This window comes from Nannizzia gypsea, genomic scaffold (genome assembly GCF_000150975.2).
Source record: "Nannizzia gypsea CBS 118893 supercont1.1 genomic scaffold, whole genome shotgun sequence".
NCBI classification, from domain to species: Eukaryota; Fungi; Ascomycota; class Eurotiomycetes; order Onygenales; family Arthrodermataceae; genus Nannizzia; species Nannizzia gypsea.
Window position 1 is genome coordinate 5,318,717 of NW_003345201.1, and position 13,253 is coordinate 5,331,969.

At 46.8% G+C, this 13,253-nt stretch overlaps 6 protein-coding genes across 6 annotated transcripts; 3 read left to right on the plus strand and 3 right to left on the minus strand.

Annotated features, from left to right (window-relative positions):
- Nucleotides 1-466: 466 nt before the first annotated feature.
- MGYG_01969 (cytosolic iron-sulfur protein assembly protein 1) lies at nt 467-1,828 on the plus strand (the record flags this gene model as incomplete). Its single annotated transcript, XM_003177861.1, has 1 exon — nt 467-1,828. The coding sequence occupies one exon, from the start codon at nt 467-469 to the stop codon at nt 1,826-1,828; it is 1,362 nt and encodes a 453-aa protein (XP_003177909.1).
- A 668-nt stretch (nt 1,829-2,496) lies between these two features.
- On the plus strand, nt 2,497-3,321 carry MGYG_01970 (hypothetical protein; the record flags this gene model as incomplete). Its single annotated transcript, XM_003177862.1, has 1 exon — nt 2,497-3,321. The coding sequence occupies one exon, from the start codon at nt 2,497-2,499 to the stop codon at nt 3,319-3,321; it is 825 nt and encodes a 274-aa protein (XP_003177910.1).
- Nucleotides 3,322-3,575: 254 nt separating this feature from the next.
- On the minus strand, nt 3,576-5,307 carry MGYG_01971 (hypothetical protein; the record flags this gene model as incomplete). Its single annotated transcript, XM_003177863.1, has 3 exons — nt 3,576-4,810; nt 4,963-5,029; nt 5,086-5,307. 3 exons carry the CDS (start codon nt 5,305-5,307, stop codon nt 3,576-3,578), a joined length of 1,524 nt encoding a protein of 507 aa, XP_003177911.1.
- A 799-nt stretch (nt 5,308-6,106) lies between these two features.
- MGYG_01972 (hypothetical protein) lies at nt 6,107-7,043 on the minus strand (the record flags this gene model as incomplete). Its single annotated transcript, XM_003177864.1, has 2 exons — nt 6,107-6,913; nt 6,969-7,043. 2 exons carry the CDS (start codon nt 7,041-7,043, stop codon nt 6,107-6,109), a joined length of 882 nt encoding a protein of 293 aa, XP_003177912.1.
- A 2,758-nt stretch (nt 7,044-9,801) lies between these two features.
- Nucleotides 9,802-10,664, plus strand: MGYG_01973 (hypothetical protein; the record flags this gene model as incomplete). Its single annotated transcript, XM_003177865.1, has 6 exons — nt 9,802-9,827; nt 9,916-9,988; nt 10,090-10,196; nt 10,275-10,414; nt 10,485-10,517; nt 10,585-10,664. 6 exons carry the CDS (start codon nt 9,802-9,804, stop codon nt 10,662-10,664), a joined length of 459 nt encoding a protein of 152 aa, XP_003177913.1.
- Nucleotides 10,665-11,820: 1,156 nt separating this feature from the next.
- On the minus strand, nt 11,821-12,933 carry MGYG_01974 (hypothetical protein; the record flags this gene model as incomplete). Its single annotated transcript, XM_003177866.1, has 5 exons — nt 11,821-12,255; nt 12,365-12,449; nt 12,643-12,697; nt 12,757-12,788; nt 12,863-12,933. The coding sequence occupies 5 exons, from the start codon at nt 12,931-12,933 to the stop codon at nt 11,821-11,823; spliced, it is 678 nt and encodes a 225-aa protein (XP_003177914.1).
- Between the last annotated feature and the right edge of the window lie 320 nt (nt 12,934-13,253).

Below are 13,253 nucleotides of genomic sequence, written 5' to 3' on the forward strand. Positions count from 1 at the left end.
CCCGTTAAATGGCCATAACTTTGGTCGTAAATTACTAGCTATCTGTCGTGGCCAGGAGCCCAGGAATGGTTAACCAAACCTTTTACGAAGACATGAGGGCTGTCAAACCTGATATAAACCGCCTATATAGATAGAAGCTATCAATAATTAGTAGTTAAGAAAATGCTATTAATTTCAATATTATAACTTTTTTATAGTTAATTAACTTAGTTACTAGTTATATTGGAAATAAGATTTCGGACCTTGATGATTTTTTTAAGGTAACTAACTAGGTAGTTTGTTGGTTAATTAGCACACATTAACCAGTCAACTAACTTACCTAAAACTTCAATTTGATCAAACTAACTAATTATTATGACCATCTTCAACTAACTGCCTATCCTCTACAGCAATCCTGATATTGGCAACTGTCTCTCGCGTTTCTTATCACCCTGGATTTTTCTTACTTTCAGAAGACAATTTTAAAATGACAAGCAAAATTTCACATCTTGCGGACCTTACGCCGGCGCCGCAAGAGAGATTGTGGCATTCGTGTCCCCACCCTCGATTCCCAATTGTTGCAACTTGTGGCGCGGATAAAATTATTCGCATCTACTCTCTCCTAAATTTCACATTACTCTCCTCAATATCTGGCGGCCATAAGCGGAGTGTCCGCTGTTCAGCGTGGAAACCAAACTCCGGTGAAGAAATTGTTCTTGCAACTGCAAGCTTTGATGCAACGGTTGGTATATGGAAACGATGGGAGCAGTTTCAACCCACTTCGACACAGGATCCAGAAGTGGACGATGGCGGGAAAGATATACTCTGTGCTACTGGGGATGAAAGTGAAGAAGACAAGGACGACTGGACGTTTGCTGTTGTCCTTGATGGGCATGATAGTGAAGTGAAAGCTGTTTCCTGGTCGTCCTCTGGCTCTCTTTTGGCAACTTGTTCTCGTGACAAATCAATATGGATTTGGGAAGATCTAGAAGATGGTGATAGCAACTTTGAAACCATTGCTGTACTGCAGGACCATCAGGGCGACGTTAAATGTGTTTCCTGGCATCCAGAGGAGGATCGCCTCGCAAGTGGAGGCTACGATAACACCGTCCGATTATGGAAAGAAGATATAGATGATTGGAATCAAGTTGCATGTTTGATTGGCCATGAAGGTACTGTATGGTCAGTAGATTGGGAGGCACCGGCGCCGTCTGGAACAGACACAAACGATGAACCAGACGTATCGACCGCACAACGCATTGAGGGGGAACTACGACCGGGGACAGATACTAATCGGCGCGAACCACGTCTTGCCTCCTGTTCAGATGACAGGACTATCCGTATTTGGAAAAAAGTGTCGGATCCCGCAATATCAACACCTCAAAACGTGCACCATAGTATACCCGGAACAATACGAACCAACACCACTGAGGAGACTTGGGTTCAAGAAAGCGTTTTGCCGAAAGAGCATGATATGTCAATCTATTCGGTTGCCTGGAGCAAGGCGACCGGCCTTCTTGCCTCTGCTGGCGCGGATGGAAAGATCGTAATCTATCAAGAACGCCAGAAGCTGAACCACCACGTCAATGTTGACTTAGGAGAAGATGCAGTTGAATCTAAGAGAGACACTCATTTTACGGACAAACAACAGGAGCTGGACAATCGTAGCATGGAGAGGGAATGGTGTGTTCTTTCCACGATGGAGGCAGCCCATGGTGTAAATGAGATAAACCATATATGCTGGGCCACCAGAGGACCCCGGAGAGAAGACCAAATAACCCAGAAGGAAATGCTTCTAACTACAGGAGATAATGGGATAGTCAAAGCCTGGACAGTGTCAATGGACTAATATCATCAATTATTAAACATATAAGATTACTGTCTGAAATATAACAGCAACTATAACAATCATTACATAGATTTACTATAAATAAAATTAAATAAATGTACTTTTCTGCTAAAAACTGGCTAGTTATAGTAGGAATTAGTAATAAATTATTGTCTATAAGTGGCTTTCTAAAGTGTTATTAATAGAGGGCTACTGGTATAGAATAAGTATATGGGGAAAACAACTGTTGATATAATAATATACATAATTAAAATAGTGTGTGATATTATTCCTGGGTTTCAATTAATTTGTGAGTTAGTTAACCAATTAACTAATTAACCATGACTACCTAACTTAGGTAGTTATTAGTAAAACTAGACGCTTTATAAGCGTGGCAATAGAATGAATGACTTTACTAATTACTTTTAGTATGCATTTAGTTGCGTCATCGCTATCAACTCCTGTTAACTATATGCTGGATTATTCTACTTTTAACTATAACTCACACACATTACCCAAGGTATTCTTGGGGTATTAGGCCTTTTATCCCTTGTGGTACAACATTATATAATATTTCCCTATTTCAGTGTCTTCTTGTGTTTTTATAGGACAGAGCACTCTAGTTACTTATGTGCAAGTTCAACACCGACCGTCTCGAGAAATACTAGATAGGAGGCATGGAACATAAAATGCTAGAGGAAAGGAGCAGGTTCTTAGCAGGCCTGCCCCAAGATACCAATGAATACAGATATTTAGGGCAGGAGCATGCTGAGATGATAGTGAAGAGGGAATATACTCGTTTTGTTGAAGAACATAAGAGCCCTTATGTTATTTTCACGCATGTACCTCCATCTGAAATTGACATGATCGATAACAGAAGCCTTGGAAAACTAGACTACCACCATTCTCTACGGATATTGCTTGCGAATATGCCCTGTCTTCCACACGAAGAAGCTCTAAGCCTTTTTGGCAACCTCGTTTTGTTAAAGGCCAACAAAATGCAAGTCGATCGCCTGATTCGCTATAGGGCGGCTACTACAACTAAAACGAGGGAAAGGGACAAAGAAGGAGATATATCTTGGGCCCCTCGGTGGCTCCCCCCGGGACGATCAAAACAATGGCCAACTGTGGCGCTTGAAGTGGGCTATTCTGAGTCACGAGAGAAGATTAAGCACGACATCGCGTGGTGGCTCTATAGCTCAAATGGAGATGTTTTGATGGCCGTATCAATTGATATAAAGAGAACGAGCGGTAATATTTATATTACCTTATGGGAACGAGGTGTTATGCCTACCCGAAACCACCCAAATCCCGACCCAAAGGTGGTTGGAGAAGTCAAGCTATTCCGGGGAAAAAATGGCCGGCCAGCAAGGGTAGAAGGTGCCGACCTAGTTGTCCCTTTCAAATACATCTTGCTTCGCTCGCCCGACCGAAGTCAGGGGGAGGGCGATTTTACTTTTACTAAAGCGGAGCTCCTACAGCTGGCTGAAACAATATGGGAAGATATGGATTGAGGCATAGGGCATGTTAGCAACCGGAAATCCCAGCCATTTGAAGGGCATAAGATCAGAGGTATTAATGGCAGACGGGGATAGAAGTATTATTGGTGGAAGTGGTAGTATAAGAAACAAGCGAGAGAATTGCCATGGTGGCCTTCCCTGACACCTCCGTTAGCTGCTGAAGGCTATGGGGATTATACAAGCCAATATAAAGAGTTAAATATACAAGCTGATGGAAACTGAATGTTCTCAGCAATTAGTATCAAATTTTAGTAGAGTTTATTAGGTCGCCAGAAACAAGGCGATCTGACGTTTTGCTGATCAGTTTCTATGTTTTGGTCACCGGGGGCGGCCTGCTCCTTGGACTGTAAATAAGGTGTCACCACTCGGGAAGGAGATGTATATAGAAGGTATCCATCAGGCTCAGATGGTGTCCGCAAAGTTTGGGCTTCGTCATCTAGCAGATGCAGTGGCTCCGGGCTTTCCACTCTCGAATATTGGACGTCCAGGTCTGTTAATTTAGATCGAGGGTAGTTGATTAAATTAAACGGGGGTGGAGAGCCATAAAGACGATACTGACGGTTGAATAAGGGTGTATCACTGGGTAATTCCGATGTAGGGCCCTTCTGTGGTGTATGGGGTCCCGCGTCATACGCTAGACTGGAGCTTTGGCATGGGAACCATCTCTGACTGCCTTGATTTAAAGAACGTGGGATAACATCTTTCCATGTCTCATGGCCTGGGGGATAGAATCCACGGACTGTGTGGTAATATTCTGAATGCGATTTTGCAAGATGACTGGTATCATAATCATAGCCAGGTGGACAATCGTAAATTACTGGACGGGGTATATCCTTCACACTTGGCCAAGGACGGTTAGATTTTTGGCTCAAGTTGCCCTGTCTCTTAGTATCTAGTTTCTTTAATGAAGGGGCGAAGTCGTCACGAGAGCAGTATGGGGATGTTTCTGCCGCCTTTTGAAGCAAGCCTTCCAAAGAATATGGCTTTTGAGCGCGTTTTCCACTCTGCTCTAAGGGACCAGCAATATATGCGTTATGAAACAGCATATTTTGTACTCTTGAGTCCAGTTGGGATGAACCCGCACTAATAGGGCGGCTAGGCTTTTCAGAAATATGATCCGTTCGATGGGAGCCTTTAGGATCACTGGAGGAAAGTTTTGAGTTTGTTCTGGACCAGGTATAATATGTAGTTGACCGGCCACTGTCAGCAACACTACCTTCAATCTCAGACAGGGTTCTTTTCTTGCTGGGGTTGGGGTAGTGAGATCTTGCTTTGCTCCAACTGGAGCAACTGGGGGAGGCTGAATGTCCAGCATCCACTCTCGAAAGTAATCGTCTTGTAGTTCCCGTAGGTTTTGCCAACTCTAGATCCCTGGGATTTTCCAAATGAGCACGGGTAGCACATTGGGGGTTGGCCGATCGTGAAGGTGAAAAGTATTTTGATATAGTATTTTGCTGACTTTGATGTAGCGAATTCCTTTGTTCTAGGTTTGTGGTGAGTATTGGGTCACGACGAGCCCTTGAGTGAGAAGATAGGAAGTCAAGTTCAGGGAAGGAGAGGTCCGGGACTATTAACGGGCGTGATAAGTAGCTGGCTATATCTTTATTGTTCGGGACCGAGGTGGGAACATCTTACGCTCGCTCCGTATGACAGGCGACGAAGCTCGACCGTGCCTAAAGAGACCACCAGCAGTTGCGTTGAGCTTCCCGAGGGAGTTAGCAATGTAACTAGCACCACTTATATGGATATTGTCCGTACCGTAAGGCGCGTTTGCGAAATATTTGGTGGCTTAAAATTATCTTTGATGGCCGTGTTTCCGAGTTTCCGGTCAGACGCGAGCCTTTTGACCTGACGATGGGTCTTCCTTGGCCTCCGTGCTGTTGTTCTAGGCTCATACCGATCTTCTCTTGTTTTATGCCTAGGCTGGCGTTGGTATCGTGCGTTTTTCCCTAGCTTGTCAGGGCTAGAGCCACAGTTCATGCCCATCTCTATCGATTCACCTGGGATAATGCTATCTTGACACTGGGGTATACTGGTTTAGTGGTCAAAGATCACGCTCTGGCGAGAGATAACCTGTGTATTGATGGAGTTTCTATCTAGAACAAACACCACCAAGTCGAATATATGAGGCCAAAGTCAGTAATGGTATCTTTAAGCAATATCAGGTTGAAGTCTGCAAGAATGTGCGAGTCAGTTGTCACAACCCGTCAACCCGTGTGATAAAGTTAAACCCAAAAAGGGTAATTCAACGTCATGTCAACTTGTAGCGCGAAGTAGACTGTCAACTAACTAGCAACTTCCCATTAAAACTGATAACCAGCTGGCTTTTTAGTTAATCATCAAAATTCATTCATCACTCTGTCCAATAATAGAAGGTATAGCTCGAGAACGAGGCATCTAGTGTTTGTTATCAACTCCTATCTTTCTGTGGACGTTGCCTGTCGTCTGAAGGCAGTTCTCGTAGCTGAGTATCAGATTGTGGGTCCGAAAATTGGACCTTTCCTCATACTAGTTGATTTACCAATGCTAGCAGCAGATGATAGAAGGCTGTCAAGAGTATTCAAGTGCGAAAATATATCAATATTGATCATTACTCTCATGTAAAACCTTTATATAAAATGCAAAAAACTCAATAAAACCCCCGATACTCGAAAACGAGAGACTCAACAATTCCCTTGTCTCAAAACATTGATACCAGCGTAACCAAATCAAAAAATACCACGGGAAAGTGCAGGAAAAACAATAACCAGTAGATTTAATGTTATCTTGCCCCGTGGTCCTAGCACTTTCGTAGCATCATATTTTGTCCCTCGAGCCTTGCAACCTGAAGCCTGAGTTCGTCCCGTTCCTTGAGGGCATCGGCCAGCTGTTTCTCCAGGCTGCAGATCCGATCTTCCTTTCTCTTGCGGAACCTGCGAGCAGCCATGGTATTACGCTGCCGTTTCTCACTTGCAATTTCCTCTGCAGATCGATTGTCATCATCTGCACGTGACCGTTTCCGGCTACCACTTGACTTGGTGGTCGAGCTAGAAGATGATTCAGGGCTGGGGCAAACATCGGGAACAATCGTACTGGACAAGTCGGGTCTTATAGATAAAGTAGGGACTGAATTGGTTACTGTTGAGACGTTGTTGTTCACCTCGGGAACGGAGCTCCCGGCATCACGGGTCAGGGGGATGTCAAGGAGGCATGGATCACAGTCTTTCATGGAGTATAACGAGTCCTCCGTTGACACTGGCGTTTGAATAGGGCTATTCTCGAAGGAAGGAATAAGGACCTGACCCTGAGGGTTGCTGAAATCGAAGTCCTCAGTAGAAAGGAGCGCTTGTAATGGGTCGTCGTAGAGTTCCCAGCTCTGTGAGAAATCTGGGATATCCTGTCCCGCCGTAGAAAGAGGGTATTGGTCCTGGGCAAAGTATGGATGGCCGGGAAAGAGAGTGGCAAAAGGGTCTGATGCGTGGAAAGGAGACGAATCCGCGATCGGCGGCGTAAGTGAGGAGGAAGAAGAGGAAGACAGGCAATGCGAAAAGTGGCTGTTGATACTTGTTGAAGAGGACGAGGACGGATGATTGTATAATGGCGGAGACTGATGGGGCGAGTTGGTACCGAGGGGGTCGCAATCACGATGGCCACTTGGTAACGGAGGCAAGGGAAGGCTGGAAGAATGCGATGGTCTGGCGAACGCAGCCGGCTGGTGCACAAGCAGTGGCCGACATGACGAGATGGTGGGGGGTTAAAGGAGTTCTAGCACAAGTGCAGCTGAGGTTCACAGCGCTTTGGGAGCCACGATGTGAAGGCAGCAACGGGCAAGCAGCAAGGCAGCGATGGGAGGCGGTCCTAACTACTATATAGTCGCCCAAAAGGCACGGCTGAGGTAAGCGGCTTAGTCATTGAGCCAGCGGGCCGAGGCACAAGGAACGCATTTCAGCCAACAAAATGAAGTTATCAGATCCACTCACAAGGGCCCGTAGTCTTGGCATATATCTCACAGCCAATGGGAGTCACTTAAAATGAGTCATTCTTGCTCACCATGAGAAAACGGACAACGAAGGATCAGAAGCAGCAAGAGAAGCAGAAGCCTCCAAGGCTTGCGATCCAGACGAGACGAAGATCAGCAACGCTTTTCAGCCCCGAAGACAGACAGACAGATGTTTGGTTGGAATGGAGAAACATGAGAGGGTTCTGACGATGTCGACAAGTTTTGACTCCTTCATGACAGCTGGGAGTTCAGATCGGCAAAAAGACTTCTTTATTGCCCATGGACGGATAACCTGTTTGGATGGGGTTGGATGGGATGCTAGGTTTGCTTACATTTCATCCAGAAAAGGCTTCTCAGCCCCGTCAAGGAGAACACCTCTCTCCCTTTGATGATTGTCGGTATTGCCCGAGTTGACCTACTTGACCTGCGCTGTGTCTCTTGTGTGAATATATATATATATATATATATAACTACATTCAGTCTGAAGGATGAAGACGAGAGATGCTATAGATGATTACGCTGGAAGGCTCAAAATTACTCATTCTTACGCCCGCCGGATTCACTTCTCAAGGAGAATGTTCACCAGAAACACTAGGGCTCATTCTTGACTAAGACATAGGCAGCGGACGTACGAAATGAACATTCATTGTTGTACGTCCATAAGCCCCTTCGCCAGATATCTAGTAATTATTCAAATGGAACTAACTGGTTTGGATGACAGGCAATTGCCCGAGAATCGCCCTTGCAACTCAGGTCAGACTTATAACCACTAGTTACACTGAGGGCCTGACGTACTCTCCTTTCTTGCTCTCAAGGTCGAGTGACGGAGTAATTCTCCCCAGGGTCATCCCAACCGTAACTAATGAGCTAACTTACGGCACTGAAACAACTAATTAGTTATCCCTAGCCAAATGGATAATCAGTATTACCCGGAACCCATCTCCCCAGCGTTCATCCCTCATGCTTCATGGGGGGCCTTCAGGCGGGTGAGAATGGCCCGGTTGCTGCAGTTAAACGGGACAAGGTGTCCGGGTAACTAACTAACTCAGGTGGAGTTTCTCGAGAGGGACAGACAAGCGGCCGCCTCGGAAGAAATAGCGTAGGGTAATAGGGCACTTTCTGATCTCTCCGTCTTGCTGGAGAGAGGCCGACGATCATGGAGGCTGCAGATGCCAAGCTCAAGAGGAGCCTGCTTATCTTCGTGTCGGGAGCGTATGTATGGGGTGGCAGGGGCCAGCAGGAGCATCGTCCATCCCTCCAAACCTGAGCCTGCCCAGACAGAGATAGATGCCTGCATGTACACAGTACTTCCATGCACCACGCTGCAGCCTCTTATCATGCCAGCCAGTCCGCGTCCCCGACCCCGTTTCCCCCCGGCCTATAGGGGGAACGAGAGATGGCGAACAAGATTTGTGATAGTTCAACCCTGGATGGGCCAACGGGCCAGTCAACGGGCCAGGACGAGGGCTAGTGTGCAACCAGTGCAGCACTTTTCTAGGACTTGTGGACGAGATGCTGGCTATCCAAGGCTGCCATCGCGGCGGTCGACCGTCGAATGCTGGCTAGAACGCAGCAGCAGCAGCGCCAGGAGGAGCCGTGGAGGGGGGAAGATGCGAGGGCTGCCGCCTCCCAGGAAGACGCAAAGTAACTCCTACCAGCTGCGGGTTGCTTCTGGCTACGCTGTTCCAGTTAGCTCGTTTAGGTGACTTTGGGGAGAAGGATGACGGAGGAAGAGAAGACGAGATGGGGAGAAGAAGAAGCAGAAGAAGAGCTCTCTCTCTCTCGTCTCTCTCGGCTAACTATCTCGTTGCATCGGGCCAGCTTCTAAGTAGCTAGCTAAATGCCTAGAAATACGGAGGAGTGCCTGGGTAGTCAGCCACTGCTGCCGCTGCCCTCTGGCTTCCTGCTAACCTAACCACCTCCCGGGCTGCTACTCCGAACTCCCATGACAAACCATCCGACTCTGCTGTCTACTTGCTTGCTAGTAAGCTGGCTTGCTAGTTAGCTCGTCCGTCCGTCTCGCACACACACACAACACACACACACAAAAAAGCCTTCTTTGCTTTTCGCATATTTTTCATTCTTTTTTAGTCTTTTTCTTACTTCTTCCTTTTTCTTCTTTCTTCCTCCCCTCCTTTTCTCTCTCCCTTTCTCTCTCTTCTTCTTCTCTTTCTTCTGCCAGCTTTCTTAGGTTGTCCTTGTTGCATTCGTTCTTTGCAAAGGGAGGCAGTCAGATAGTCACTTGATCCTTCTTCACTTCTACTTCTACTCACTATCTTCTTCTTCCGCTTCTTCTTCTTCTTCCTCCACTACTTCTACTTCTACTATTGCTACTATTCATCCATCCGCTGCGCGCCCTTCTCTGCCCGCATCAAACTTTTACGGCCTTCCAACTTTTTTCTTACGCGGCTTCTTCTCCCCTGAAGAATCGCCCTCTTCGCTGTCCATCAACTCTCTGCTCTGCTTGATATCCATCTATCTATCTCGAGATCAAGATGGCCCCTCCAAAGCTGTTCATTGGGTTTGTTTAGTCTCTTTGCTTTTTTTCCTCTCTGTCTGTTCGCCTTTTGCTCCACCTGCTAATAGCTACTTTCTTCGTCTTGGGACAGTGGCCTCGCATGGCATACAACTGACGATACCCTGCGTGAAGGGTTTTCGCAGTTTGGCACCATCGAGGAAGCCGTTCGTTGCCCTCTCTTTATTACTTTACTCATCTATCTGTCTATCTGGCCGGACACAGGGTTGGTTTATATGTTTGTAGATCGCTGATCTCCCCTGGACAGATTGTCGTCAAAGACCGTGATACCAACCGTAGCCGTGGCTTCGGGTTCGTTCGTTTCTCTAGCGAGGCCGAAGCCGATGCTGCCCTGAACGCCATGAACAACCAGGAGTACGTTTGCTGCCCTCTTAGCTGTGGGAACTCTCTCTTTTAAAACTTGTTCACTTTTTGCTCACTATCCACCATCAGGTTCGACGGTCGTGTAATTCGTGTTGACAAGGCCACTGAGCGCTCCTCCGGTGGTGGTGGTGGCTATGGCCAGCGCCAGGGAGGCTACAACCGCTTTGACAACTCTGACCGCGGTGGTAGCTACAACCGCGGCGGCTACGGTAGGTTCAGATAAATCATACGCTGTTCATATGAAGTTCGTGTTTTAACTGGTTATCTTGGGGCGTCTAGGCGGTGGCTATGAATCTCGCCAAGGTGGCGGTGGTAAGTACTATGTCTACAGTCTATGTTGTATATCAATTCTTATTAACTTGTCGATTCCTTACTACAGGCTGGGGTGGACAGCAGCAGCAGCAGCAGCAGCAGCAGCCATACCACGGCCAGAGCCAGGGAGGCAACGGAGGAATGTAATCCTCACACTTTCTGCAAGCTAGCCAGCTAGCTCTGGGATGATGCCAGCCTTTCACCTCGAACCTGCCCTGGTTTTCTCTCTCTTTTTCTCCTTGTCTTTTCCTTTTCTCCCCCTCGATTTATACGATTTTCCAGACGATTCTCGACAGCGAAGTACGATAGTTCACGAAGAAGGGCCACGATGTTACGAATAACGAGTGAGACAGATACCTAGTTATGTACCAGATAACCTGACCCAACCCGACGATCAATCAGCATCTCTTTCATTCAGACCACGGGAACAAGGGGAACCTACATACCACTTAAAAAAAGAAGACAAAACTTATTCGACCAGAGTATCTTGCTGCTGTTTTCGAGGATAGAAGGGTCTCTGTATCTTTCAACCACATCTTTCCTTTTGCCCATAGTTTCTTTAATCACCCACCCTCCCCTGCCCAGTCAGTGTTGCGCCATAGTTTATGACTTCATTCCGGATATGAGGGGGCCTTCCTTGTCTGACCTCCTTTTTTCCACTCAGCATTGACTTTTTTTTATACCAAAACATCTTCTCTATCTCTCAAAAGTAGGCTTACTACGAGACAAAAAAAAAGACACCGCCCCTTTTTACTCCCTTTCTTCCACTTCTATTATGTGTGCCTCTTTCCACCCTCTCTTCTTTTTCAGATATTTTCGAATGGCTGGCCACTCTTCTACAATTGATCCCTTATTTTTGTATGATGAGCTTGCTACTTTGATCCCCTGAGTTAAAAAGAAAAAAAGGGTTGTCCCTGAATTTTTCCCGAAATCTTAAATTGCTTCTATCCAGTTGGTTGAAGGGGCTTATTTTTGATATTCTTATTATTCTGCATAACAATAGTACAAACTAAACGCCTCTGACTTATCCCATCGTGGTGCAGCTTAGAAATGTACTGATCAAGTAAGAAGTGTAGTTGAAATAACATGCAAGTAGTTATCCAACTAGCCAGAGCCGTTGCTTTTTATAGCTATGGTAAAAAAAAACGTTCTATCGACCCCACCAAGCCCACTTCGTTTCTATAGACAGGTGTAAGAAGCCTTGCATAGGAGACCGCATAGGAGACCATAGAGCAACGCCCATGTATATATGTATGGATAGAATAAAGGAATCTAAACTCTTAACATATAAGCAAAGCCGTCGTCAGTTCTTCTGCTCCATGGCCTTCACCCGCCGTACCAGGTCTGTGACGTGAACATCAGAAGAGCCCAGTCCAAGGCCTTCGAGCGCGGTCTCAAGGGAATAGAGATAATCCCTGTTCTCCCCGCTCTGGCCCCGGCTTGCATGAATAACTCTGGCAACAGCATCTGGCTCGCGCAGTGCTGGTTCACGCAAGAACTGGATGTTACTTGGGAGCCCAATATAGACCAGACACTTTCTTGACTGCAGACTAGCCGCAGACTGGGCTTCGTCGCTCTTGGGACTCGAGTATGGATAAAAGGGTGTGTAGTGTACACTGTAGCCATCTATCTCTCGGTCGTCTAGGTATGCGCTCACTTCGTCTGCGTGTGAGGCAGGGATGTGGTATGCTGCTCCCCAGACTAGAGACCCATCCGTGGTCCGTTCAAGCTCTTGTTGCTGAGACACGTTTAGTTTGCTGCACACATATATATGATTCCAAGAGACGACTGCGCCATCCCACTGGACGTAACAAGTAAAACACAATCAGGAAGCATGTTGGACTGACCGGGTCAGAGAGGGACTCCCAAAACGAGCGCTCGATAACTGTGACCACACGGCCAGGTGCTTCTGGTGTCCCACGATGGTCCGTACTGAAAATGTGAAGGCGTTGTCAAGTCAGCAAAGGCCGTAGTTGGCCGGAAGCCCTTTATTTCTACTAAATACGGAGTGAAGCAGCCGCACCTTGCCTATATATTGTGCATCCATCCAGTTTAATACCAGTCAGCCAATGTCAAGCCGTCTTCATTATTGGAGTTTTGGACGTGTTTAACTCTCGAGGTAAACCCTACCTGCCAGAATCGACGAACGTAGCCCTTGATATACCCGGCAACCCGCTGATCTGAAAGCAATGGTTATTAACAGGACTGCCACATTAACAGCCTGGCTGTCAAGACATACCGTAATGTGGCGGTGGCTTCCATATAAGGCTCCTAAACATGCCACACATCACTATTAGCATGGGATGTCCATGGAAGGCCAGGTTTTTTCGACTGCTCTGACGGACCCGTAACCAAATACCCAGAGATCTCCGGCCGGGAAATGACTCTTCCACGACTGTAGCTCTGCGGACGCCATAACTAGCGGTAGCTAACAAGTTAACTAGCTGTTTGAATGTCGCCTCTCGATAACTACACCAATAGGAAGACCTGTCCTGTAGACACTGGGCAGCCAAGTAGTCAGAGAGCTCTAGGGAGCGTACTGGATACAGAGAAGCTAACGATGACTGACTGTCGAGGCACAAGCGAGGCTATCTTAGTTAGAGCAGTGTGGCTTGCATCATGACATCGAAGTCGATTCGCTAGTCAACTGACTCGACACCTTTGGCCGTCACTAGCTAACTCACACAATGCCCCGTTATCAGCCGCACCGGGCGTTGGAATATCGTTCTTCCACGG